The following is a 27,308-nucleotide window of genomic DNA, read 5'->3' as shown; positions in this document are numbered from 1 at the left end:
AGCATCAAAACCCAGGCTCGCACCACTGTGAACACCCACAGTGCCTCTTGCTGGCACAGGCAAAGCTGCATGGTCTGAACTGGTGTGTCAGGGGCTGGAAGGGGTCATGGACTGTGACAAACAACATACTGGACAGGGACATCAGTACATCAAAGCAGGCAAAAGTAAAAACTGCCCTGTTCCTGGTCTTGAACACATGAGGTCTGGAGCAGTCATGGCACCCCTGGGAGTACCCTCTTAAGAGAAAACAAAACAAAACCCAAACCAAACAAACCCCACAGCTTCTTGTCTTACATCCCACTGAGCTCCTGCAAAGGTAGCACAGGCCAATCTGTGGCTCCAGAGAGCTCAGGCTCAATCCCAAAAGCTCCAAGTTTGGCTGCAAGCCCCGTTCTCAGCATCCCCAGCTGCCCCTCACTTCTGGTCCTACAGGGCAGCTGCAGATTCTTCACAGGGTGCAAAGGCTGTAGCAGGCAGGGCAGCACAAAGCTTGGGAAAGGAGAGCACCTATCTCTGGGGATTCTGCTCCCCTCTAGTCCAGCTCTCCAAGAACATGCTGGCACTTTTCACAAACCCACTGCCAGCACGGTCAGTTAAGACTCTGCTCTTTAATGTACTATTTCCTCCAGCATTGCACTCCCCAACGCTGAATGCGATACAGCGCTGCTTTAAAAAGATATTTACACACATCCCAGCCTCACCCCCTTGTCAGCCCGAGGAGCGAGGCCTCAGCCCACGCCAAGACCCAACCAGGGGAAGTCTCTTGCGGCCTTTCTGTCGGAATGGCAGCAGTGACAAAGGGCAACAGAGCTACTGCGGTGGTTCTGGATTGGTTTTGGTCGCATCCCTGATGAAATAACAGCATGGAGATGGGAGAGGGCGTTGATCTGTGCCCAGGCAGGGCTAGAAGCGCTTCATCTGCCGGCGCTCCTGCCGCCGCTGCTTCTTCTCGTTGGGCTCCTGAGCCGCGGGCGAGGCCTCGGCAGTGAACCAGGGCCCCAGGATGTTCACCCACAGGAGGTACAGAGCGCGCCCCGGAGCCTGCAAAACACGTGGCACAAACTCAGCCACAAAGTCCTGTCCCTCCTCGGGACTGGTCCTTCTGAGGGACACGAAGCAGCTGGATCAGAGCATCTCAGAGTGCATGGAAATCAAAGGCCGTGGCAGGTGCCCAAAATAAACGGCCTGGTTTCATTCCATGGTTGAGGAATGTATACAGAGCTCAGGCTTCATGCACGGAAATCCCAGCATCAGGTCTGAATTACCCAGAGGGATCCAGCTGTCCAGACATTCCGCCTCTCCTTCCTTCGGAAAACACACCCACATTTCTTTGAATTTATGAAAAAAGGGCTCCAGATGGTCTCCAGGGGACAGCCGAGTCGAGGCTGCCCTCTGCCAGGCCAGCTAGGGAGGAACTTGTGGGTGAGGACTGAAATGAGATCAAGGACTGAACTGGGATAACTTTCCATGCTCCCACAATTGCCTTCTGTACCTCTGTGGGATATCCTCAAAGCAAATGTGGAATTTTTAAACTAAATAGAGATTTTTTTTTCTCCTTCTACACACACAGTTTTAGCTGGAGACACATGACAAACGTTTCAGAAGCAGAAAAGGTTTGGTGTGTTAAGGGGAATGAAAGCCTGTAGCATTTTATCTACCCAAAGGCACAGTGTGCAGCAGATCCCCGCCTTGGTGCACGCTGAATGGCTCAAAGAGCCAAACATGATGAAACACTGTTTGTTACAGACACAGAAAGACTGTGCACCAAGACAGCTTTGATCTGCCTCATGTTGCTTGTTGCCCATTTATGGGACCAGGGAGGAGACAAAGGCCAGCCTAGTTTTTGTGTAGTTGACCCAGAGGGATCAGGACTTCTTTGCCTTGTTCAGCCAAAATTTTAAACAAGATGTGACAAGGAGATTAAAAAACATATCAGGAAATAGTTTGGTACTGAAACATGACACTGAAATGAAATGGATAAATAATGTTCTTCATCCTGAAGACAGGGAAAGAAAGCAACACTGCAGAGCAAGATGGAAAACAGCAGGGCAGGGGCTTACCAAGAGCCAGAAGTACCAGACGTAGAGCGAGAAGCAGCTCAGCACTTGCACTATAGCTGTCAGCAGGATCACATCCTTGAGGTGCCTGAGGGAACAAAAGCAAAGCATTAATCTCTCATTCCAAGCCCTGGCAAACACAGCAGCTCCTGTGCCAGCACAGTCTGCTCTGCCCCAGGGGAGCGACCCTGCCCAAGCCAGGCTGGCCCTGCTTTGCCACACAGGTTATCTAGAAGAGTCAAAGCAGCAAACAAACAACAACAGCAAAATACTCTGATGAATTAAAGAGATCATCTCCCTCTGAAAAAACAACATTGACAAAGCTGAGGAATTGCTGGGGGTTGGAAATCAGCAACAAAACCACCCCCCACCCCCAGAGCTGCAGTCAGCACTGCTGATTTGACACCTATAATGACATCAAGTGTAACTCCTCACGACTGGCTGTGCCCAAGGGAGCCATGAATCTTCCCCATGCCATTTCACAGGCTGACAGACACGTGGGGTCACTAAAGGACAAGCACAACACAAGCTGAGCTACAGCAACAGACGGCTCCTCCTCCCCTCCTGCTTATCTGACTCCAGCCCTTCCATGCCAGCCTGAGGCAGAGCTGAGAGCAGCCAAGGAGAGGAATCAGCTGCCCACACTTCAACCACCACCCTCGGGGCATCTGACACCCAGGAGAGGTAAACAGGTATTAGTTTTTCAACACAAGCCTCGAAAAGTGCCATGAAGGTTTAGAAAAGAGGCCAACTCTCACTCTGGTTAAATCATCATCTGCTGGAGTAAAAAACCCTTGAGTCACATCCAAGAATGGAGACAAGAAAACAAAGACTGTGGCACAAACAACATCGACTCAAGACACTGCAGAATCCACCAACAACAGCTCTAGCACGAGACACTGAGGGTTCAGTGACCTCTGGCATTACCAGAGGCCACAGAAGGGTGAAGGCAGAGCTCCCACCAAGCCAAACTCTCCCAGAGATCATGAATATTGGCTTTCCCCAACCCCAGAGCAACACAAAGCATCCATTTCAGCAACAGACAGCATGAGAGAAATGCCATGAAATCCACAGTGTTCCAGAGGCAGCTCCAAAGGAGCAGCATTAATCAGCTGCAGCAGGCTTAGCTATGAGGCTGGAGATATCCACTGCTTTCTGAAATACCTGCTAGCCTAGGGTGGTTCCCTGATCCCCAGAGAGGTAATTTAGAGGTACAGGGTAAGGATGGGAACTTCAGCTCTGAAGGTTTTGTTTTTGGAGCTCTGCCTCCCCTGTGTTTTGCATAGCCCATGACTCAGATAATTCATTTCAATGTGTGATAAACCCCACCCCAAATGCTCAGGCAGAAAAACCTCTGTGTCTCAGCAGCAAGGGAAGTACATCTGCAGCCAGGACTGCAGCAGGGCTGTGCCTGTCACCTTTCCACAGCAGGTGCTGGGATCCCTGTGCTGCCTCCTGTCAGTGACATCCCTGACCATCACACACACAGGGCAGTTCTCAGGCACTCTGCCTCAGTGCCTTGCACCACTCCAAGCGGCACCTCCCACAATCAGGAGCACACCCCAAACAGCAAAATTCTGTATTTTCGTTATTTAACTGTCACACATTGTTTCACTAGAAAGGTATTCAAAATATTTTGCAATTCCACTCTAGAGAGCCAAACCAGTGTAAAATGGGAGCAAAACACTTGGCTGAGCAGCAAGTGACCAGCTCATGGGTCACACCCCCTCTCCTCCTGGCCTTGTCCCCCCGAGTTTCTTACACCAGACATCTGAGTCACCCCTGCTGCAGGCACTAAAGGCACCATTCCACCAACTCAGACACAAGGTGAGAGCTCATCCTGTGCAGAGACAGCACGTTCTGCACCCCACTGCCTGCTGCTGATAACATCCCCAGGCAAAAATCAAAACTTACTTTAATGAAACTGTATACATCAATATGTGACCCTGGCAGCCTGAGAACACCTGATGCAACACAGAGGGCTCAGCTGCAAACAAGGCCCCACTATGCTTCTTCAAAAGCCTGGCAGCAAGTGAAGGACAGAGGTAAACCTGGAGCTGTAGCCCAAAGACGTGAGGAAGGAGCCAGGACCCCAGCACCTCGCTGAGCACACGCTGAAGATCCCCAGCAGAGCTGGACCTGGGCAGAGGCTGAGGACAGGGAAGAGCAAAGGCCAATGTGTCCACAACCACCTGGCAGTTTTCTGTAACTAGTTTGAGGCTCACTGTTGGAAAACATGTAAATCTAGAAGGTATTTCTGCTGTACCAGCAATGTCTCTTTTTTATTTAGCAGCACTTTGCAGGAATTACTGCTGTGTTTCCTGTAATACTGTGGCATTCCTTCACCAAGGAAAAGAGGAAAAGACAGTTACAGTGGCACCAAGGAGACTGGACAGGCAGAGACTCAGTGCCATCTGCAGAGGGACATGAAAAATGCACAAGCATGGGGGACAGAAATGGCTGAGGAGGTGCCAGGAGCTGGCTGAGACAGAGGCAGGAATTTTTAGTGTGCAGACCATTTCAAGACATGGCCAGTTTGCGGCCAGGATGGCGTAACTGGCAGCAAAACCCTTCTGCTCTGTCAAGCATTACCTGCTGTGCTGGTTTAAAAAGAAAACACCTATCCCTGTGTGCTGCAGCAGTGTTTGTTAACTGAAAGATGATTGCAAACTACTCCTGCTGAACTCTTTGCGATCTCTTACCTCTACAGCTCAGCCCTGTGGACAGTGACCGTGCCAGGCTGACACACCCATGTTGTGGAGCACACCAAGCCAAGTGTTCAGGTAATAAGGACAGTTAAGGTACACTCTGAGTAAAAAAAGGCTCCAAACTTCCAGCTCCCCTCATGCCCATACCAGTGGGCAAGCTGAGGAGGGAGCTGAGGCCCAGCCTTGTCCTCGGGAGCCTCTCCTGGCTCTGTGTGCACGCTCAGGCAGCAGGTCCTGCTCACCTGGACTCGTGCGGGTGTGGACACTCACTCTGCCATCCCCTGCTCCATATTCAGGTCAATTCCCCCGTCGGCAAGGCTGCCATCGTCTGTGAAAGACGGCTTTGCCATGGAGTTCATGGACCGGTAGCTGGTGCCGTAGACCACCAAGCTGAAGACGAACGCGACCTGCAACAGGGAAGCGCTGTCAGCTGCGACGGCCGCGACCCCGGGGCCACGAACGAGCCCCGGCCCGGGTGCCCCCGCTGGGGCAGAACACGGTGCCCACGGTACCGGCGCTCACCCACGTCCAGGCGGAGGCGGCCGAGTAGAAGATGACAAGGTTCACTAGGGCGTACACGGCCTGCGGAGAGAGCACGGCACAGCTTTCCTCGTCTGCCCGCTCCCAACCCGACCCCGGCCCCGCCGGCCCGCCCGGCCGCACTCACGGACGCTCCCAGGATGATGCGGAGGTAGAAGCGCAGCGTCTCCCGGTTCTCCTCGAAGATCTGCTTCTTGCCCTTGGTGCCCGCCTTCCCCTTGGGCTGCGGAGCCAAGAGAGGCGGTCAGCGTCTCCCCGGAGCCCCGGGCCCCGCAACCCCGGCCCCGCACTCACCGCCATGGCCGCGCCGGCTCCGCGCTCCGCTTCCCGCGGACGTGACGCGACGGAAGCGGCGGGACAGAGCCCGGGGCGGGCGGGACAGAGCCTCAGGGCGGGACAGAACCCCAGGCAGGCGGGACAGAGCCCCGGGCGGGCGGGACAGAGCCCCGGGCGGGCGGGACAGAGCCCCAGGCAGGCGGGACCGAGCCTCAGGGCGGGCGGGACAGAGCTGCGGGGCGGGACAGAGCCGGGGCCGGGCGGGGAGGGGATGGCCCTGCCCCGCGGTCCTCCCACGGAATCGCGGAATAGCGAGGCTGGAAAGGGTCAGTTGGTCCAACTTCCCTGCACAAGGAGGATCTTCCTAGAAGTGGTTTTTGAATATCTCCAGTGAGGGAGACTCCACACCCTTTCTGGACAAGCGAACTGGGAAGAACTTCACTGTGCGAGTAACAACGCAAAGGAACAGAAAGAGTGCCGAGCATGGCACTGGGACCATCCACAGTGCTCCTTGCCATCCTGGGCTGGAAATAACCTTAGCTGTAGGGAGCTTAACTCTGAGCCTGCACCTCAACACCAGGAACAAGATTTTGCCGGACATCCTCCCAGCTCCTTCACGCACAGCTCCCACGTTGCTGCCATCCCAGCCTTACCCACTCTGGCCCCTTTTGACCCTCAGTCAGTCTGAGCCCTTCCCCAAACCCTTGGAAAGGACACGGCTCCGAGTTCTCCACAAGTGTTTATTGTCCCAATACACAGGAGACAGAGGCACAGCTGGAGCCCCACGGACCTGTGGCTGTGTTAGCACAACACCCTTGGGAGGAGATGCAGGCACAAGGAGGTGCAGGGCACTGGGGCTGTGGGACGGGGAGGAGGTAGCTTGAGGTGCAGTAGTGCAGCAGCATGGCTGAAGTGTGCAAGTATCTGCCCCAGGTGGGGAAGGCACTGGAATTGGCACGATGGGCACACCAGGGTCAGCTCCTCACACCAGGCCTAGCTGAATGGTGCTGGGAAAAACGGGCTTGTACCCTAATCACCTCCATTCCAGGAAAGTGCAGAGCTCAGTAAATACACCTTTCAGTGCAGGAGGGACCTGGAGATGCCATCTGCTTGACAAACTTAATGGAAAGGTGTGTTCCATCCTTTTTCTGACATTTTGTCATCCAGAAAGGATCCCCTACACTGATGGCAAAAGTGAGGCAGTGCAGATTGGTACCTTTGTAGTGTTACTCCCCCTCCAGCCATCCCAGGGCTGCCTGTACCTTTATTCCAGTCCAGATCCTTGCCCTCTCTGCCCAAAGCCTGGCTGCAGTGTGGGGGAATCAGTGCCACCACAGAGGGTTTGACTGTCTGTATTTCATCTCACCTCCCCGTGACGGGGGCAGAGCAGCCGGGTCACCCCCCTGGAACAGGAGGCTAATGCTTGGTGGCTCATTCCCAGGTTCTTGCAGGAGGCAGGACACAGGCAGGGAAGGGTGGGACACCCAAGCCCCCAGCAGCACCTGGCCTGTCCCTTTGGGCCAGAGATGAGGGACAGAGCCTGGAGGGAGGGACTTGATTTTGAGGGACATAGAGGGTGGGGACAGGGCACAGGGAGGAACTCACTGCTCTGCATGGCTAAAGTCATAGCAGAAGTTTAAGTTGCTGGGAGGCTTTGGGATAGGAGGGGGGTTGTCAGGAATGCTGATGTTCTCCAGGTCCAGGAGCCGCAGCTTGAGCTCCATGGACAGCAGGACATCAAGGTCTGTCTGTGTTCTTTCACTTGTCATCTCCTTGCCCAGAAGCACATTCAGCCCATCCGTCCAGAGGCAGAACTGGGGAAGCAGAGCATGGGCATCTCTGGCACCAGCCCTGAGCAGCCAGAGAGCCCATCTCTGCCCTGCTGTGGCTTCCACCCCCCAGGGACACACAGAGCTCACTCCCTGACTGCTGTGCCCTGGCACCACATCTTGGGCACAGTGTGCCACCCCAGCGGGCCCCTGGAGCTCACCTCGTACCGGGTGGGAGCAACAAAGTTGAGGCAGTATTCCTCCACATCGTGCACAATAGAGAAGGCCAGCTCCAGGACATCCTGCAGGGACAGCACAGGGGCTAGCTGGCTTCTCAGCTGGACTCCACCCAGCCCAGGTGGGGTTCAGAGCAGGAGCTGCACCCAGCCTCCTCCTCTGCACTCCAGGAGACCCAAGAGGTCTCTGTCCATGAAACCACACAATGTGCCACCATCCACACACTCCCAAAACCCATTCCCAGCTGGACAGGATAGGGTGTGAGGTGCTGACCTTGTTCTGCTTCCCAGAGCTCTTCTCCTTTGTGTGTGGACACTCCTTCCCCACCAGCAGCATCTTCATGTCTGCCACAGGAACTGCAGCAAGTGGAAGAGCTATGAGTTAATTCTCCCTCTTCCCATCCCTCTCCCCCTCATTCAGGTCTCCCATGTGCAGAGCCCAGTACAACCCAAATGTGCAGACTCACAGCCATCCACAGCTTGGGGTGGGGGGTTCAAACCCTCTGCAGCACCCTTTGGGAAGCCAGTCTGCCCCAGCCTGAACTCCCACAGCTCCCAGTCCCACAATACCAGCAGACACTGGGACAGCCACGCAGCAGCCAAGCAGAGGGGCAATTCCCACCTTAAGGCAGTCTAAACCTGGACATTATCAGAGGGCTCTTCTCCCTCCTTCCCACCCTCTCTTTCTCTCCATCACCTACTTTTCTCTGTCAGGCTCTCGATGGGGGGAGACTGCACCCCCTCCTCCACGTCCCCATAGTGCAGCACCTTGTGGTTGGGGGACAGGCGGCAGTACCACAGCTTGTCTGCAGCAGAAGAGCCACAAGAAATTCTCAGCTTCCCCTTGCAGAGATGCCCTTCCCAAGGGGCATGGAGCTGCCCCCTTATCAGCACTCCCCATTCCTCCCAGCCCATGGGTTTAGCCCATACCAGCTGTCCAGGGAGTTGGGCATTCTACTCCCATAGATTAACTGGGACTTCCCCAGTGGCAGGGGACATGGGAATAAGCCTCTGTCTCCCTGCCAGGCCCCCACTCTGGAGCAGGGTTGTGCACCCACCCTGCCTGCGGCGGCTGCTGATCTTGCGGAAGAGCGTTCCCTCGCAGAGGTGCAGCAGGCGCTGCTGTCGGATCAGCTCCAGCAGCTCCGGCTTCAGCTTCTCCCGCAGCTCCCTGCAGTGAGAGCCAGCACAAGAGGAGCACAGCCATTTCAGCAGGCACTCACTGACCTCCCAGCCTGACTGTCCCTGCCCCAGGCCCCCATCACAGCTCCCCTCCCTGCCCACAGCCCACTCACAGCACAGGCACAGCCAGCGTCTCCTCCTGGTGCAGCCGCTCCGTCTGCCGCAGCTTCAAGATCTCGCTGTAGTTCAGTGCATTCACTCTGGTCTTGAACAGCTCCAGGGATGTGGGCTTGAGGGACAGGGTCCTGGTGATCTGCTCCCGCACCACCTGCATCACCTGCCAGGCCCGGCACATCAACTCCAGTTTGGCAACACTCCCCAAATCCCTGAATTTGTACTCCCATCCAGGGAAGAAGCATCCCCCCATACCTTGTCAAAGTCCTCCTGAGTTGCTCTCATCTCCTTCCAGGTCTTGTTCACCAGCTGGATGCAGATGCAGAACAGCTCTTGAAAGAAATGGTCCTGCCCGAAGAACATAGGGTAAAAGGCCTGAGCCGTCTCCGAGCCTGTGGTGAGAAGGACAGATGAAGCCAGACTTCCCAGTTTTTCCAGGGAATTTCAGTGTCCAGGGAAACCTGGGTATTTCCCAGCCCTACATCCCCTTCCCATGCTGTCAGCCATGCCAGAGCCTGGTGGCCACATAGATGCAGTCCCCTGCCCTGGCAGCTTGTTCCCCAAGCAGCAGGGCAGGGAGAAGGACAAGCTTGGGCACACGTACATGGCTCTCCAATGTGCAGGATCTCACAGAGGATCAGGGTGAGCTGGATGCTGCTCCGAGCAAAGGGACACTCGTGTTTGTCTTCCCGGCTGCTGTTCTCGAGGATAAACTGGAGAAGAGGGACATAACCTCACATTACATGGATTTGGAGGGCTGCCCCAACAGTGAGTATCAGACTTGCCACACTCCTCCTGCATTCCTAGTCAAGCTATGGGTCAGTGGGTCACTGATGCAAGTGACCCACTCTTCCCAAAATCCAGTCCCAGCCTCCTCCTTCCCTTGTGGCAGTGTGGGAGTTGGTCACAGGCACTGCAGGTTGGAGCATGGCTCATGCCCTGCTGGTTTTGCCCAAACTGCCCCAGTTTGCTCAAGGCCTGGAAACCAAGCTGTGAGCAAACCCTTAAAAATTATGGGGACCCTTCAGAGGCACTGGCCTCAAATGGCTTCTCCCACCCACAGGAAAGACTCATCTCCATCTGAAACAGAGCAACAGTAGGACACACACTTGCCTGGGTGTGGCCAAGGACAGATCACAAGGAAGGAAAAGAAGGTGGAGATCCACCAGGGAGTTCCCTGGGAGAGCACAGCACCTACCCTGCTGTAGGCATTAGGGGTGTTCCTGGAGAAATACACCATGTTGTCCAGAGCAAGGAGTCCTGGTGGTGCACGGCGGAGATCCTCTGCTGGGTTGCTGTTGTTCTACGAGGACACAAAGGATGCAATTTAGCAGCAGCTGCCTTGTTCTTCAAGCAGCAGTGGCTTCCCAACAGAGCCATGGGGTTTTCCTTTGAGTCCCAGAACTCCTCGGAACTCGCTGTTCAGGAATGCCGAGGGAGCAGAAGAGAGGTACTGCAAGGTGGTCCCTCAGCACCAACAGGGACACCTGGCTTAAGGGAGCCATCAGAAGGTGCCCCCAGGGCCATGTGGTGGGGCCAGTGTGGGGCTCAGGGGGATGCAGGGGGAACACACCGTGAAGCCCAGCTTGCGGAACTCCTTGGCGCACAGCGATCGCCGGCGCTCGGTGCTGAAGGTGCCAGCAGCTGCCTCGCTCTCCGACTCAAAAGCAGCCTGGCGCAGGGACTGCAGGAGATCCCGCTGCTCCTGGAGGGACAGAGGAGAGGAGAGGATGCCAGTGAGCCCCACAGCACCAGGTTCTCCCAGGGCAGACCCAAATGGGTTGGGTTCACCCAAATGTGAGCTACTTCCACAGGTGGAAGGGACCAGACTTGCAAGGAGAGTACTCCCAGACCTGTGAGTAGGGATCCATGGACATTTTCATGCGATGCTCGCACAAGTTGAGGCTGACAGACTGCAGCACGTAAAGATAATGGGCCATCTCATCCCCCAGCGGCTCAGAGCTGTGGATAATGTTCTACAGGAGATCATGAGACAGAAGGTTCCCCCATGCTGCTGCTTCCAGTCCAAGCACAGGACCCAACAGCCAAATCCCAGCAGGTCCTGCTGCTCAAAGGAGTGTTGGGAAGTGGGAAACTCCCCTTGGGGCTGGGCAAGGTCTGTGTGCACTGAACTGCAGGCAGATGGGGGTGCAACCCTGGGCACCTGGGTGCCAGCAGAGCAGCACCCATAGGCATTCTCAAGGAAGGGGCATGGGGCACACAAGCAACCCAGCCAAGCATGATCACCAAAGGCTGGGGCTCAGGGGACAGGGTCTGGGGAGAAAGGACAGAGAATGAAGCACAGAGCAGACCCTTGCACAACCCCAGCTCCTCACCTTGTGGATAAACTGCCTGATGTTCTTCTCCCTCAGGTATTCCATCATGTCCTAGGAAAAAAAAAGGCTGTGAGACATTCCCCAGCTCAGCACACCACCATTTCCCCCAAAAAGGAGGAGGCAGAGTGAAGACATAGACTTTAAACATCTCTGGGCACTTCTTGTGCCATCCCAAACAGCACAAACCCCACAGCAGAGGACCCAGCTGCCCAAGGTCCCATCACAGGAGGAGCCCACCCTGAGAGCTCAGATGTGCCAGGGGCTGGGTCATTACAATCACTGAGCCACCACCGACTGTGATACTTCTGCCATTTGAGACAGCTGAGGGCTCTCAGCAGAGCATCCCGCTGACAGGGGCACAGTGGTGCCTGACTCTGCAATGCCACCACCCTGCCATGGGGGCCCTCACCCGGCGCTCGGCGTCGGTGGCGCTCAGCAGCAGCGCAATGAGCAGAGCCATGGCCTTCAGCTGCAGCTGGGCATTTGTCCTGTGGGAGGAAGAGCAGGAGGATGTGAGAGCCACCAGCTCTGAGGAGGGGGGTGAATGGTGCTCTGGCCTCTCCACTTACACCTGCAGGTGGGTGAGAAGGCGGTCCAGTGTCACTTCTTTTTTGACCACCTCGAAGAGGAGGCGACTGGTAGGCACCATATTCTCCAAGATGGACAAGGAGAGCTGCTGGATAGATGCATCCACTGCATTCATGTTAACATAACTCACTATCTAGGAGACACAAAACCATCTGTCAATGGCAGGCTGAGCCTGGAGCACAAGGATAACAAGGGATGCCACAGGCACAAACTGTGGACATTGTAAAAAACTCTTACCTTCTTGATGAAAACTGTACTAAGATTTTCCCAGGAAACAAAATCATGCTCCATCAGCTCTGTGAAGGCTTTGAGGGTATGAGCCAGCATCTCCCCTGTACTGGAGGGACAAATTAACAAGTACAGTGAGGATGGCACCAGATACCCTGATCCATTCCATGGTGGTGTCTCTGCAGTTGAACATTGGTGGGCATGTTAGAAACAGCTAGGGAAGAGAGCAGTGAGCAGGAGAAAGGAAAGAGACTGTTGGGTAAGAAAACAGACTTCACTTAGTCATCCCAGGAAGTTGACTTGCCCAGGAAGTCAAGGCAGGGGAAATTCAGTAATTGGAAGCTGCATCCTCATGGTACAAAGATCACTGCAGACAAGCCCTCAGGAAAGCTGAACCACCCTATATCCCTCCCTCTACTTCCAAGAAACCTGCTGCATTGCCTGGTTCCACATTCTCTGTGTGACAGGAGCTCAGAGCAGCTGCACCATCACATCCTGGAAGAGTCACACAGGCAGTGGTATTTGGCAACGAGGGTTTTCTCAAGCTCTCTGCAGAACTCTTGCAGATATAACCTCAGGGCAGAGGGATCATTCAGGGTGGCAGGAATGAGGAGCAGCACTGGAGGCCAAGATGATCACAGGAGTTTCCTGGTAGCAAACCCCATGAGGCTACAGCCAGGGAAGGGATAGAAGGTTCAAGTCTGGGCACATTCACAAGGAGTCAGGACTGCATATCTGTGGGGACCTTCCCCTGGCTGCCAGCATGCAGGGACACAGCCACGGAACAGGCATCAACAAGTCAGGAACACAGAGTCCACTCCAACACCCAGCTTGGAGCTCATGCAGCATTAGCAAGGGAGAAGAAAAATCAAGGACTGCAAGTAAAGTCCTGTCCTGATACTAACTCGTTCCCTTCTTCTACAATAGAGTAGATTTGCTTCAAGCCATTCCTGCTGATGAACTCTTGAGCAAAGGTAATGTCCTGGGAGAGGCTTGCAAGCTTCTTCAGTGAGTCAGTCTTCACATCCACATTCTTGCTCTGGATCCCGATATACAACTGCTCTGCTTCTTGGTCCTACCAAGAAGGAAAGAATCAACCCAAAGGGTCTCATAGAAAGACAGCGAGAAGCTTGAAGGTGGCTGTAAGAGCTGAAGTGCAAGTTTTGAAAGGAGCCTTAGGCTAGAGCAGCCCCAGTAACGAACTAGACAGAGAAACAGAGCCACCAGAGCAGAGACCAGGTGGAGCTGAGGATGGAGGTTAAACTGGCATGACACCAAGAACACTTGATGAGTTGGCCCCTATGTCCAAAGCATTTCAAGATTATTTAATTTCTCTTCAAACTCCCCCAAGCTCTGCCAAGGGAAAATTAAGGCTGAGACATGTCTCCTGCCTGTGTTATTTCTGCTGGGTCTGAGGCACAGAGAAGAGCCATCATGAGCTCAAAGTCACAGAGGCAGTCAGAGGCAGAGGGCTCAGAGCACCCCACTGCAGGGGCACGGAGCACCAGAGCACGCAGCAGAGACAGGGGGGCAGAGGGATGTACCGGCGAGGTGGTCAGCCGTAAAATGCTCCCGTTCTTAATGTCCCTGCGGTTCTGTAAGGAGAGAAGGAGCCGGTGAGCCGCTGGGCGCTGCGGCGGCGGGGCCGGGGGCCGGGGGGTGTCTCACCGACTCGGTGATGTAGGTCTGCCGCCCGTCCGCGTACTGCAGGGCATAGCGCTCGGCGTTGGGCAGGCTCCACCTGCGGCCAGGGGCGGCCGGTCACAGCCCCGCTCGGCTGGTGCCGGCAGCCAGCGGGTCACGGCAGCCCGGTCACGGGCAGCTGTCACCACTCGCGGGCAGCGAGTGCGGTACTCACGCATCACAGACGTCCTTGAGCACTGAGGCGAGCGGCTTGGTCTGCGAGAGGGAGGGAGGCCGGCCGTGAGGCGGGGCGGGGGGCGCGGGGAGGGCTGCGGGGTCACGGGCAGTACCTGCTGGAGCTCGATGAGCTGCGGGACGGCTCCCGCCATCTGGATGGCGATCTTCACCACGTCCTTGGGCGGCGGCATGGCTCCCGCGGCGGCCCCGCACCGCCGGCAGTTCCGGGTTGTTGCCGCCGCCGCCGCCTCCCCTCACGAAGGGCCCGGCCGCCGCACCGAGGCCTTGCGCCGCCACCCCAGCCCCGGGCAGGCCCGGCCCCCTCACCTGAGCTGACGCGGGTGTGGCAGGACCCACCTCCGGCAGCAGGACAGGGCCTCCTGCCCGGAAAGGAACCCCATCCCCTGGGCGAGGGCAGAGAGGAGGCACAGCCTGGGGCAAGGTGAGAAACTCTGGAAAGTTTTTGTTTATTCACGTCAGAGAACACTCTGTACAAATATGACAGGCAATTTTCTTCCCTTGCAAAAAAAAAAAAAAGTATAAAAATAATCTTTATATATGAATCAAAAGTTCATTTGCAACTGTAAATTTTTCTCTAGGTATCCTTTTCGGGAGGTCTTCTAACTGGTGGTGGACATGAACACTGGGGAGGAGGGCAAGGGCCAGGCAGTACATGAAGAGCTCGAGCTACGCCAAAGCCACAAAGCCTTGTGAACAGGCAGGACCAAGGGATTCCAGTCAGCTTCCATGTGGAGAGGGGAAGGTTCAGGGACTGGCAGCGTGCAGGCTGGAAGTTCAGCCCCCAGAGGGGTCTCGCACCTCAGCTGTCTTGCCAGCAGCAGCTGCCAAACTCGTGTCCCATTGCTCCTCCTGAGTTGTTCATGCTTTCTCCAAAGAGGCTGCCAGTGCTTTGTTACTGCAGAAATGAACAGTCCTTGTGGAGGAGTCCCATGCAAAATGAGAGGGCCTGAGGAGCCACTCCAGGGACACAGGTCCCAGGCACAAGCTCTTCTCATCTCTGCAGGCTTTTCGTACTTTACATCCCTTAGTCTGGTGCTGCAGCTGGTTGTGTGGGTCACAGGCAGTGAGCAGCTACGCAGAGAAATTAAACATCAGCTGTTTAAGTGGACGGCTGGAAGCTCCCTGTGTGCAGCAGCCAGCCATGGCCTAGCCTGGCTCTCTGTTCAGCAGTTTGCAGAGCAGGAAAGGCAGGACAGCTGCTTCCATTGTGGTGGCAGGAAGATGTGCAAAACTAAAGACACTCACAGGACTTGACCAAAACCCAAAGTTGGGGCTAGCAAAATACAATACAAATTCCATCAGGACATTTTTACTCCAATTAAACTGCACAAGGTCCCAGCCTGGTACCAGCTGATGATCCTAAAGAAGCCAACAGCACACCTTCCGTTACAAAGCAATGAAGAAAATGTTGAGGAAAACTGATGCAGAGAAAGCATCGCAGCAGGTAACGACCTGCCACAGGATCAGGAACTGGGAGTGTGGGTATGGGCACTAAGGGAGCAAATTCAAATATACAGAAAACCTGATCCTGAGAGAAAAAGGGGTAAAAAAAGCTCACTATTTTGACAACACCTACATAACCTGTCACAGCAAAAAACTACTGAATTGTAACTGCTTGGTCACCTTTCAGACAGTTGCAAGTTCAAGTGCAATGGTTGGAAAAACTCAGCTATTTGCAAATATGAGCAGGCTCTGATGTCCCTGGAGTACCTTACAGGCACCAGCTGAAGCAGTCTTATCCTTTGAAACATCTCTTCAGTCAGGCAAAACCAAAAATTAAAAACAAAACCATACTGGCATCTCTGCTTTAGCCCTGTAGAAACAGCACAGCTGCTGGACAAGGAGCTGGAGCCCCTGGGGCTGTGCATCAGAAGGCTGGTGAAAGCAGATCCAACATTCCCACTGATGCACCAACAGGGAAAGGCTCAGTGCTCCTGGGTCCTACAAGGAGCACTCAGCTCCTGAATCCCACTAGGAGGCACAGCTGGCTAAAAAAAAGTGCTTTTTGTAAAACATACTAGCTTGGTCTGAAGTCACTGAAAGAAATAGACACTTTGGTGCCAATTTTTTTCCTCTTGATGCCTATTGGAAATAAAACTACCCCAATCCGAACCACTAACACAAAGAAATCTAACAAACAACCTCTGGGCTTGTGAACTGACCATGGTCTTGGGGCTCCTTGTAGCAGCTGGTACCTAGGAGGTGCAAAGTGCCTCTGGGAGTGCAGGAAAAACCAAGGCATGCAGATTGGAGGAAGCTCAGAGAGGCACGTGGGCAAATTCTGCAGGTGAACTGGGAACACTCAAAACACAGAGCCTTTGAAGTGAGGCCCAGGATCCAGTGGAGAGATGCGGGGAGAAAGCTGCACGTGTGTCTCGCACGTGCACCAGAGGGAGAGGCAAACTACAGGGAGGCTCCCAGCCTGCAAGTCCACATCTCTTGGTTCTGAGTCCATTTGAGAGCATCTCTGAATGACTCGGCCATCGAGCTCTAGCACAAAAGGAATCCAAAAATAGACACTTTCCAAAGAGTTACAAAACAGTCCGTGTTTGCAGGGCTCACAGCCGCACTGAGAAGTCAGAGGTTGAGGACAGGCACATCAAAGAGGTCACAGACACCTTCACTCTCATCCAGGTTGTAGATGTAGTCGTGATCTCCAGGTGGAGGGGAGAGGCGGAGCAAGGGAGCAAACACTGGGGAAAGAGAAGGCCAGGGTTGGTTGCAAAACTCAGCACTCCCACCCCAGCTGAGAGCTGCCAGTGGCACTGAGCAGCACAGCTACCTCACAGGAACAGTCTCTGAGGTGGCCTCAGTCAGCCTCATGGAACTGAAGAGACTCCTGGGTCTCACACCTCTCTCAGGGAGTGGCAGGACAACAAGAACTGAGTCTGTGTCCAGAGCCCAGAAAAGATGAGGGCAAGTCTGCAGCCACAAGGCTGCCAGCTGGGTGAAGTCACACAGCATGGTCTTCCTCCCAGGAAGGCCACACCATGGCAGGAGACTCTGAGACTCACCTTCAGATGACATCAGCTCTTCCAGCAGCTCAGAGTTCACACATTCTGGGGAAGAGACAAGCATGGTAGCAAAACAGTCTGCTCTCCTGGTCTGCTCCTGAGTAGTTCCCCACTTTCCCCACCCTTGTTATCCCTTCTCTGGCTAAGGCACAGCATGTGCAGCAGGCAGTGAAAGGAAGCTTGTGCTTAAGAGATAAAACCATGTAGTAAAAGTAATTCCAGCACAAAACACTATGAGAGAACTCCAGCTCCTGTGGTTTAGATTGCACAGCCTTAAAGCAGCTGCCAGTGCCAGGGCAACATCACTGGGATCACACAGAGGATGAGAGGCTGCATGGAGTGTGCTGCAAGGACCATTCCTCTGAGCTCTGCTGTGCTGCTCTCTTCCAGTCCTGAGTGTTGCCTCTGTAGCTGTTGACTCTGTTTTGTCCTTTGCTCCTGGATTTTTTATCTTCCCCCTCCAAACTGGGAAGAATACTCCATAAAACCACATACTTTACCACAGAAAGTAAACATCTCCTTTACAACAGCATCCACATAGTGACACAGTAGAGTTACTTTGGGTAAGTTAGATCTCCTACACAGCTGGGGCTTTGCAGCAGTTTATATCTCACATTGTAAACTCAAACTTACTCTTCAGATGTACTTAGACATCATCAAGACTTCATCCTTTATCTGTAGCAGAGGTGCTGGGCAAGGAGGAAGGATGTTCTCCAGGCTGACTGTGGAGCCCAGGGCTAAGAGCACACAGACTGGAGACTCACATGTGTCTGTGTTTGGGTGTGTGGGGATTTCTACCCAAAGGCAGCACCTTCACAAAGCATCTGCTAGAGCATGGAATGAAGGACAGCTGTTGTACATCCCCTGTGACCACCACTGAAGTGCTTGGGTGTACTTGGCCCTGCCTTGCTGTGGGGCTACAAAGTATTTGGCCAGCAGTGAAGAAAAATAAATGTACTGATAGTTTCCCAGTTTAGGTTTATGTCAGACCAAATTCCTTCATGTTTTCTGCCCTTAACCCAGAGTCTGTCCCACCATTAAGCAAATCACAGATATTCCTTGGGCAGAGTCAGAACTCCAAACACAAGTAACAGCATCTCCCTCCCCTACTGCTCCAAAATTACCAGCTCCTCCACCACCACCACTGAGAAGTATTTTGAAGAGAGAACATTATCTCCCCAGATTATGTGCTTGGATTAGCCTTAGGCAGCTAAAGCTGAAACAAGACTTAGCGGGGATTTTTCTTTTCCATACTGCTGACAAGCTGAAGGAGGAGCATGGAAAGACTGAATGTGGATTAGTGTCAGGATGGGGACAGGAAAGCCCTTGCTGGTGCACTGCAGGCAAGATCTAACAGAGGTTGCTGGGAACATGGAGACAGAAAAATACATACAGAAACCAGTAATTTTAAGAGGGCCTAACTACTCTTTAGTAGAGGGCCAGCAGCCACCAATGACCACAAGCACCTTACAAAACCACATCCACAAAATAATCCAAAAGGGAGCGAATCAAACAAATTGTCCCTTTTCTGTGGATAGATGGGCACAGAAAAAAGCTGTGGTCAGGGAATGAACGTACCTCTCATTGGATCAAACATCTCTGACAGCTCTTTGGGAAGTTCCAGTACTGCAAATACAACAAACCAGATGGTTTGGATCATTACATTAAGAGTCTGAAATGCTTTACAGCAGAATCACCCACAAACCTACTGTGCTCCTTACACACCCATATCATCCAGAAATTCTGTTCCCACACTCCATGTCAGATGTTTCTGCTGCAATGACAAGCAACAAAGTACTTGAGCTCCACTACTTGAAAATAAATTTGTAGGAGCCCTGGGACATGAACATGTTATCACAGACAGCAGCTGTGTCTGTAAACCTCACCCAGTACACTGCCCTGATTACCTTGTGTAGGATGGGGACATGCCTTTGGAGAGGCACAGTGATAAGATATATGCACATCCAAGGCCTAATTCCACAACCAAGATGACTCCACAGCTGCTTTGAGACATGCCAGCAGCAGAAGTGAAAAAAGCACTGGGTGAGCTGTGTTTGAATAAGAGTTCTTCTTCTAACCATAACCTAACCTTGAGTGTTTCTGCAGGGAGGTTGGGCTTCAAAACATTCCAGCAGTGTGGCTTACCTAGAGGATGCTTTTCTCTCCTCAGGCCAGCCTGCCATTTCCTAGCATAAAGCTCCAGAGTTCCTTTTTTAAAGCACATCAAGGAGCTCCCCAAAAACATACTGCAGGGTCACTAAGAACACAAGATCACTAAAGACAGATGAAGTATTCCTGAGCAAAGGAGGAAAAGGGAGACAAGAGCTCTCCTAATACAGAAAACTCCTCGAGTTACAAAGGTGCTGTCTCAGTGGTGGCTGAAAATTCTGTAACTTCATGAAGTCTCAAAAATAGGACCTTACTCTACAGAAAGGATTGAAGGGGAACAACCCCACATGTAACAGGAGAGACACGTGTCATGAGGGTGTCCCTTGCAGATTTTCTAGTACTGATGTCACAGAAAGCAGCAGGACACTAGACAAGACACAGACACCTTGTCACCATGTTTCCTGGCAGCCTCACAGGCCAATGCCTACTCATCCTTTGCAGACTCTGGCTGACAGCAAAGGCAGAATGGAGCTCAGCTCCTTCCTCCAGGCCCAGCAGCCTTTCCCTCACTCCCAGCAGCAGGATTTTGGAGCAACACATGAAACAAGCAGCATACTCACCTCCTGTGGGGTCGGGCTTGATGGGCTCAAAGGAGGTAGAGGTGCTGGGCAGGACAGAGCTGCTGTCCAGCGAGGCTGAGGACTGCAGCAGCTGCGTGTCCAGCGCCGCCGGCTGCCCCTCCAAGTCACCGCCGCCCTTGGCCTCTGCCGCCGGGACATCGCACTCTGGGAACACCACAGACACACCCAGGAACGTCACCTCCCACCAGCCCAAAGGCAGCAGCACCACACACAGCCCTCACTGGCACTGCTGGCCAGGCAGCTGCACAGGGAGAAGCTTTCCTGCTTTCCTCCAGGTCCGTATTTGGACATATCTCCTGCTGATCAATGAACCTGCATGACCAGCTTCTCCCCTACAGGTGCTCCTAAGGTTGGCACTACAGGTGCTGCTACACCTACAGGTGCTCCTAGAGGTTGGCACTACTCACTGAAGCCAAGTGCCTGATCTCCCTGAGCACAGCCAGTCCCACTAACCAAGGCCAAAGGAAGGGCAGCAGCAAAGGCAGCGATGACTTTGCCAGGAGCTCTCAAAGCTGCGCATCCGGCAGTGCCAGCCCCAAGGAATGCACCCCGCTCTACCAGCCACCAGCCCATTTCTGCCTCCTGTAGCTCCCTCTCACCTGTGCCTGCACTTTTCTGTGTGGGAGGCCCATGGTCCTGAGTGCTGGTGGGTGTTGGTGTGGAGGGCTGGGTGCTGCTGGGAACAGAGGCCTCCTGGAAGTGGGCCAGTGGTGGGATTTGTGGTTTGGAGGGTGCAGCTGCCTGGCACTGAATGAGGTCTTCAGGGGGAGGGACAGGGAGTACGACAGGAGGAGAGCTCCAAGTATCTTTGTTTACTAGGAGAACATCAATGGGACCACTTGTGCTTTTCAGGTGGATCTGGTATTTCTTCTGTCCATTTAGACCCTGAAAAAAATCAAAAGAAAAAACACAGACTTACATTAAAAACCGTTTTCAAATAGCACATGAATTTTCCACAGGGAAAACATACATGTACACACACACACACAGAGCCCCTGCACTCTGCCCATGAATTTATCACTCACCTCAGGGACAGGAACCTCCAAACGTGTGCCTGATGGGGCTCGAATCACAAGGAGGGTGTCTCCTGTGAAAACAGAATCAGTCAGGGCTCCTGGGCATGAGCTGTTGTGATGTGAATTAAGCACTGATAAAGAACCCACCTCAATGCCCCTTCCTCTCCTGGCAATCCTCCATGGAAGGAAGCCATCTACATCCCAGCACATCATACAGTTCCTAATGCCTCGGAAGAATTAGCTTAAATTCACTCTTAAGAACATCTGAATCCTAAGGGAAGTATCCTTCATTCTGCTGTCACAAGCTTTTAGATGTGAATTAGAAACGACAGAGCTGCACTGCCAGCAGAGAGATGGGGTTGAACCAGGCTCAGGGCCAGGCTGCCAACCTCAGGCTGGTGTCCCAAACCTGAAACCAACACTCCCCAGTCTCTACTACTGGTCAGAGCTGCCTTAGCTGTACTGGATCCTCCACAGAGCCCAGCAGATGTGGGGCTGGAAGCCAGGCTGACAGCATCCTTCCTTTGCAAGTTCTGCAGCTCCTTAAGACCTGCACCCTAATAACCCAACAGTCACAGGCAAGCAGCTCCCAGCCTGTATCTGGGTTTAGAGAAACATGAACAGAGAAATACCAGAGCTGTGAATACCTGACATATTTAGATCAAGCAGCTTTCAGCTTTCACTTTGAATGTTTAAGCTTTAGTGTGGTTAATAATCACAATTCCCCAGTATTCTGATTAAGCTTCACATGGTAATTAACCCAGAAGATCCCCAGAGTGATGAGAAAGAGTGGACAGCAGAAAAACACATTCCTTAATTTCAGGCAGGCAATCAAAAGTCAAATCAGCAAAAGGTAAAGGGATTAAAAACAACATGGGATTTGTCAATTGGATGGGACTCGTTTAACAAATCTACACTTAAGAAAAACATAGAAGACATTTAAAATGCATAATAAAGCTCAAAGACACCAGCTCAAGCTGTAAGACCTGTCAGTTTCAGAGACAGGTGCTGGGTTTGTATCTCCTTTGATAAATATGTCCCAAATACTTGTACAAAAGAGCACCCAGTAGGTTTCCACTTCCTTTTTGAATCTGCAAGTGCAAAATGCATCACAGCAACAGATGCAGAAATCAGGTTTCCCAGTCACTAAAAACTGACATATTCTTACTTCTCTTCTTTCTTTTTTAATTAATCTCTATTTGACAAGAGTCCAAGAGTGGAAATCTTGGAGCAAGCAAGTTCAATAGCAGTCAATTAGAAAAACCAGCAGCTGAAATTCAGCCTGCACCACAGTTTGAGGAACACAAGAGGTTTAACCAAAGAACATCTTTAAGGCTCAGGTGCTCAGGGAGGGAAAAGAATCATTTAAGGCATATCCATACAGGAAAACTGGACAGGCAATGGAAAACCATGGATGAAAGGCTCCATTCTAGAGGGAACTGACACCTCCCCTCAGTAAGATCTAATCTCTGCATGTTTTGGTGAGGTCTGACCTCAAACACAAAGTGGTTTACAAAAACCAGGTGCAATGAAATGCAAAACGCTCAACCAGCCAAGCAAGGAGCTGTCTGCTGGTCTCCAGTAAACTCTTCCAGACTGTTACAGTGATCTGGCCCCCAGCACTGTCAAACTGAAAACACAATCCCTGCCCCCAAAAGTGCAGCTTCAACCAGAAGAAAGAGCAAAGCCAAGGGGTGGTGATGCAGCCGTTACACCGGCAGGAACTTGGTGAACAAGGAAAGTACAAAGGCAGCAACAGCAAACAGAGGAGCTGAGGAAGTGCAGGGTGAGAAAAGTGCTTGGAGGAGATGAGGAGAGCCAGGCACAGGTGAGATTATGCATGGCTGGAGGCAGCCAGGATAAACAGCTTCAATCTCTGCAGCAGCCAAGCAGAAGCAGGTTGCCAGGTCAGGAGAGGTCAGGCACCCACTGAAGCAGAAAGGTGAAGCTGTGACTCCACACCACTACAGCTGGGAAAAGCAGTTTATGTACTGAGGCTGCCCCACTGGCTGCTGGCCACCAGCATTAATCTGGTCTTACATCTGTCATTAGAATTGGCAGCAGAAGAAACAAAGACTGCTGCGGGTTTCTTCACTTTTGCCCAGAGACAGAACATAGAACTTTTGATAAAAACTTCAGGAATGAAGGGAGTGAGGGCAGAGCAAATGGTGCATTCTCTTCTGTCCTCTGCTGTCTCCTTCCTACATTCTTGTTGGCAGGGGAAATGATGTAGCTGAGGGACCACCTTTAATACTATTTCACTGCTTTCATCATGGTTTCTACTGTGAAATAAATTTTGTTTCCTGTCATTAGAACACTGCCCACCCAAGCCCTTAAAATTAAGGGCTTCTAACATAACACACATACACCCAACTGTGAAACCCAGCAAGAAGACTTCCTTAGGAGCAGCACCTCTATTCCTTTAAGCACAAGATATGGCCTGTCCCCTCTAATGGAGACACTAAAGCCACAGCTCAGTGGAACCCAAATCCAGGACAGCATCAGAGCTGACATTATATTCCACTTGATGTTGTTGGGCAGCCCACAGTCTGCTCTGTGGGCTCTTTCTTGGACAAAGGAGAGTAGCTGGGACAGACTGACAGATCTGCAGAATCTCATCTTTACAATGGTGCACCTCATTGAAAATGAGCATTTCCTCACCTGTGAAGCACTTGCAGATATCTTCATGTGTCACATAGGCTAATGTTCCCAAGGTTAAGGAGAAAGGCTGCAGCTTCCTGCACAGACAGAGAGCTCAAAGCACCTGGTGTTTCCTTCCTGAGCACAAGGAACACCATTCCCAGAAGGCTCTCCATGCCACACTCTGAAGTGGTCTGCAGGTGAGGTCTGCAAGCTCCATGCCCGTCAGAGCTGACATCCTGAGATAGTTAAGCCACAAGAGCTGCTCTGCACTCGAGAAAGTGGCACCTGTGACTCAGAAAGAAGCACTTTTCTCACTGTGGTAAACATTACTGTGTTTTTTACTTCCAAAAGCCAGAGGAGAGGCTGGATGCAGAGAAAAGAAGGTCTCCAGGCTGGACAGTTACCCAGATTTCAAACCAAGGTGCTGCCTTTTGACCCTTTCAGTGCAGCTTCTCCAGCAGCAACAGGTCAGCACCCACCAAGCCCTCAGGTCTCTGCTTCCCAGCCCAGCAAGTGAACATGGAGACAGAGCCGTGTTCACACAAAGGATATCGACTGTTCTGCATGTCTTCTGTAACATTTTTGATGCTCTGCTGAACCCACATCTTCTGCTGCTCCAGCTCCTGTTCCCGCTGCTCCAAGTCCTCAATGTCTGCCTTCAGCTCGATCAGTTTGTGAGCTATTTCACGTGTGTTGCAGCCAGGACCCACCCCCCTGGGTAAAGCAGAAATGGGTGAGATATATCAGCCTCTGGAGGCCCCTGACCAACCCCAACCTCTCTGCCAGCCTCTTATTCCCACCTGTGTCAAACATCAATGCCACATTGCCTGGAAAGCCATGTCTGTACCTGCTCTAGATCCCCACCTCCCAGCACAGCAATGTTTGGTATATCTTTTTATTTCCCACAGTCAAGCAGGACTCTTCCCCACCTCCTGTGCCATGATAGGCATCTTTTCTAGACCAAGGCAGTGCAAATATTTAGTTTGTACCAAAATAACACCTTTGCTGTAAGAGAGACACCATATGTACTTCAGCTCTCCTCACTGTGCCATCAGCACAGCTCAGCTGGGGGAGGCAAGAGCATGGACCACTGAGGAACCTCCCTCTGCACACAGCATTATAATCCCACTGTCACTTAAACCTGCACTAGAAGGGACCTGTGAATGATTTAGACCATCTCTGCCACTCACTTCCACTGGATACTGTTCTTGGACTTCTTCTCGATCAAGCCGATGCCTTCCAGGACATTTGTGATATCGTAGATCCGCCGCTTCTGTCGCACAGCCAAGGTATCTGCAGCCTGAAAAAGGTTAAGACACTTAATTCCAAACTCTCAGTCATGTCTAGCTCCTTCTTGCCTGGCAGATTAACTCCTGGCCAAGTACTTTGCTCCCCATTTCATACCTCTCCTGTTCCAGCGTTTCAAGTTACACAGCCATGTTCTTGATCTCATATGACCATGAGAAAAAGTCACTCATTCTTCTTTTTTTCTTACCCCACAGCCTCCCCACTAAACACAAACCAAATTCCAGCACTCCTGCTCGCAGTGGATCCAAAAATCACCATTCTCCAGTAGCAAAGCAGTGCTAGAAAACAGTAGCTCAGCAGCCTAAAAATTCAGTGCTCCCTTGAGGTAGAGCTGGAGATGGGAAGGGGAATGCTGAGAGCTGTCTCTGCAACACTTCAGTGAAATCAACATTCACAAGGTCTCTTCTAAAGCTGATCTGATGCCACTTGACAAAGAATCAATATCTTTTCAAGAGATTCCTCTGTTTGAATGACATGATTCCAGGTGGAGAGTAAACAAGAGCAAGCATGGGGCTTCCCTGCCTTGCTCACACGACCCTTTTCCCCTCAGGTTTCAGGACTCGAGAAATGGCACTGTTTCCACCACCACAGAGCAACCTGGCACCAGCAAGAGTTAATGTGTGCACAGCCAGGACCAGCAATGGCAGTGGCAGTGCAGACAGAGCAGGTCAGCACAGGAGCCATGTCCCTGTCGCACACCAGTGAGGGGCCAGGACTTTGGATACCCTGCACCACACAACTACATAAATCACATGACCAACATAAATTCCCTCAATGGACATCTGAAGCACAAAGATATTGTCAAATCCAATGAGAAAACAATTTGGCACAGGCATGGAGCCAGGAAACTCCTCCAGCCCTGCATTACTGGGGCTTTCTGGCACTTGTCGGTCTCACACACGTGCCCACATAAGAGATGATTATATAAACCACAGCAAAGGAACTTCCCCTACAGGAAAGGCTAGAGATTAAGTATTATACATTGCACTGTGTTACTTCCTCTAGGTGAAGATTTTAAAAATACAGATGCAAGATGCTTTCACACAGCACTTCTCCACTGCCTAAAGGATTGGGGGAAAACCTCTGGCAGGTGACTCCGACCACACTCCCCCTCCTGGTGTGTGCCGGGAGGGTTAAGCGCTGTACGGACAGTTTCTATAGGTATGTGTTTCTGTAGGTGTCTGAGGCTTTGGTGCCAGTCACCAAGTACAGGGCAAGAATACAGAAGAGAACAAGGTTCTGCAACTGAAGCACACAAACACCTGCAATGTATGGCAAGGTCCTGGGAAAGAAGAGTGCCCGGGACAACCCGACGGGGTGGGGAGAAGGGCTGGGAAGGAGGAGCAGGAGGGGCTGGGAGGGCGGCCAATGCAGAGCCCTCCGTGCACGGCCGGCAGCTCTGCCCCAGGAACCCCGCTTTCCGTGCACCCAGAAACGGCTGGAAAAGCCCTCCAGGATCATCGATCCCAGCCACTAAACCCCACCACTGAACCATGTCCCTATAAGCGCCACATCCACAACCGTTCTGACCAGGGACAGTGACTCCACCGCTGCCCCGAGCAGCCCATTCCACCAGTGCCTCACCACTCTTGCCGTGTAGAAATTGTTCCTGTAATCCAATCTAAACCACCTGCTGCACCGGGCGCTGCCGTGTCCCCGTTCTCTCCCTCCAAACCCGCTCCAGCCGCCGGAGCCCCGGTCCCGCCGGAGCCCCGCTCTCCCGGCGGCCGCTCCTTCCGATTCCATCCCCGGGCCGGCGGAGCCCTCGCCCCTCGCCCCCCGCCGCCTGCCCCCGCACCAGCTTGAGGTCGAGCACGCCGTCCTTGGCCTCCTGCAGCAGCGACACGAACTTGGTGGTCAGCAGCCCCAGGCTCTTCTCGTGCCGGCTGGGCGCGCCCGCAGCCCCGCTGCCACCCCCGGGGGGCTGCGCCCCGCACTCCGCCATCTGCCCGCCGCCGGCTCCGGGGCCGCGCATCCGCTTCCGGGCCGCGGGGCTCCCCGGGAACCTCCGGGGCGGGGACGGCGGCGGGGCGGGGACGGGGGACTCCCCCCCTCCGCCTCCCGGGGGGACGGAGCCGTTGCGCTTTGCTCCCGGTGTTCCGCCAGCCCCGTCGGTTTGGGGGGTAAAGCCAGGGGTGCGTCCATCCCCGCGCCGTTCTGCGGTGCCAAAGTCAAACTCCCGCCCCGTGGTACCGAAGCCAAAGCTCAGCCATGTATGCAGCTCTCACCGCCCCGCTGACAGGGGCGGATTGCTGCCCCAGCACACCCAGTGCCGGGGGAATCCTTCAGCATGCTCCCGGTGAGCGCAGCTTGTGGCAGGGACACATCTCCAGGTCCATCCGCAGCCATGCAGGGTGCATCCCCACGTTCTCGCCTCCGGGTCAGGCTGGCACAGCGCATCCCTTCATGGTGGATCCACCCTCGAGTGGGCTCGCACTGTGGGCGCGCTGGGGTCTGGACCCCGCTGTCCTCCCCGAGCCAGGGTGGGTGCGAGGGGGCAGCGCTGCGGGCACCGACAGGGCTGAGTGTCCGGAGAATAGGGGGTGCCGGTGAGGGGAGACAGGGTGTGATCTCCAGGACGAGAGGAAATGGCCTCAAGTTGAGTCAGGAGAGGGTTCGATTGACTATTAGGGGAAATTTCTTCATTAGAGGATGGTCAGGC

General features: G+C 53.3%; 3 protein-coding genes across 4 annotated transcripts; all 3 read right to left on the bottom strand.

The window, feature by feature from the left end:
• Positions 1–593: 593 nt before the first annotated feature.
• On the bottom strand, positions 594–5,690 carry TMEM208 (transmembrane protein 208). Its single transcript, XM_064723508.1, has 6 exons — positions 5,600–5,690; positions 5,433–5,528; positions 5,288–5,347; positions 5,036–5,172; positions 2,061–2,145; positions 594–1,041 (listed from the first exon to the last, which is right to left on the bottom strand). The coding sequence occupies exons 1-6, from the start codon at positions 5,603–5,605 to the stop codon at positions 904–906; spliced, it is 522 nt and encodes a 173-aa protein (XP_064579578.1). The 5' UTR covers positions 5,606–5,690; the 3' UTR covers positions 594–903.
• Positions 5,691–6,312: 622 nt separating this feature from the next.
• ELMO3 (engulfment and cell motility 3) lies at positions 6,313–14,161 on the bottom strand. Its single transcript, XM_064723506.1, has 20 exons — positions 14,008–14,161; positions 13,893–13,933; positions 13,703–13,775; positions 13,579–13,629; positions 12,940–13,109; positions 12,044–12,143; positions 11,788–11,939; positions 11,628–11,706; positions 11,219–11,269; positions 10,736–10,858; positions 10,456–10,587; positions 10,081–10,185; positions 9,487–9,595; positions 9,138–9,274; positions 8,882–9,045; positions 8,645–8,757; positions 8,288–8,392; positions 7,861–7,943; positions 7,572–7,652; positions 6,313–7,395 (listed from the first exon to the last, which is right to left on the bottom strand). Exons 1-20 carry the CDS (start codon positions 14,083–14,085, stop codon positions 7,183–7,185), a joined length of 2,160 nt encoding a protein of 719 aa, XP_064579576.1. The 5' UTR covers positions 14,086–14,161; the 3' UTR covers positions 6,313–7,182.
• A 206-nt stretch (positions 14,162–14,367) lies between these two features.
• E2F4 (E2F transcription factor 4) lies at positions 14,368–26,621 on the bottom strand. 2 transcript variants are annotated; one of them, XM_064723285.1, is made up of 10 exons: positions 26,445–26,621; positions 24,529–24,638; positions 23,891–24,052; positions 23,357–23,400; positions 20,705–20,766; positions 20,279–20,564; positions 19,659–19,823; positions 18,508–18,555; positions 16,930–16,974; positions 14,368–16,608 (listed from the first exon to the last, which is right to left on the bottom strand). In XM_064723285.1, exons 1-10 carry the CDS (start codon positions 26,619–26,621, stop codon positions 16,493–16,495), a joined length of 1,215 nt encoding a protein of 404 aa, XP_064579355.1. In that variant the 3' UTR covers positions 14,368–16,492. The 2 variants fall into 2 exon arrangements, with proteins under 2 accessions (XP_064579355.1, XP_064579356.1); XM_064723286.1 differs by lacking the exon at positions 18,508–18,555 and having other exon boundaries at positions 26,445–26,607.
• Positions 26,622–27,308: the final 687 nt, after the last annotated feature.

This window comes from Zonotrichia leucophrys, chromosome 11, assembly GCF_028769735.1.
Source record: "Zonotrichia leucophrys gambelii isolate GWCS_2022_RI chromosome 11, RI_Zleu_2.0, whole genome shotgun sequence".
NCBI lineage: Eukaryota > Metazoa > Chordata > Aves > Passeriformes > Passerellidae > Zonotrichia > Zonotrichia leucophrys.
The sequence above is the reverse complement of the archived record's forward strand: the minus strand, read 5'-3'. Positions and strand labels throughout refer to the sequence as shown.

Bases quoted from the DNA above. Each gene is read 5' to 3' on its own strand.
- TMEM208 (XM_064723508.1), bottom strand. The intron at 5,173-5,287 runs GTGAGCGCCGGT...TCCCTGTTGCAG, and splicing joins CCGCCTCCGCCTGGACGTGG to GTCGCGTTCGTCTTCAGCTT. The intron at 1,042-2,060 runs GTAAGCCCCTGC...CGTGTTTTGCAG, and splicing joins TCTGGTACTTCTGGCTCTTG to GCTCCGGGGCGCGCTCTGTA.
- ELMO3 (XM_064723506.1), bottom strand. From the start codon at position 14,085: ATGCCGCCGCCCAAGGACGTGGTGAAGATCGCCATCCAGATGGCGGGA. The intron at 8,758-8,881 runs GTGAGTGGGCTG...CTCTCACTGCAG, and splicing joins ACGCTGGCTGTGCCTGTGCT to GGAGCTGCGGGAGAAGCTGA. The intron at 7,653-7,860 runs GTCAGCACCTCA...CTGTCCCTGCAG, and splicing joins GCTCTGGGAAGCAGAACAAG to GATGTCCTGGAGCTGGCCTT.
- E2F4 (XM_064723285.1), bottom strand. From the start codon at position 26,621: ATGCGCGGCCCCGGAGCCGGCGGCGGGCAGATGGCGGAGTGCGGGGCG. The intron at 24,639-26,444 runs GTGCGGGGGCAG...AACCTTTTTCAG, and splicing joins GCGTGCTCGACCTCAAGCTG to GCTGCAGATACCTTGGCTGT. The intron at 20,565-20,704 runs GTGAGTGATAAA...GATTTTTTTCAG, and splicing joins TGGAGGTTCCTGTCCCTGAG to GGTCTAAATGGACAGAAGAA.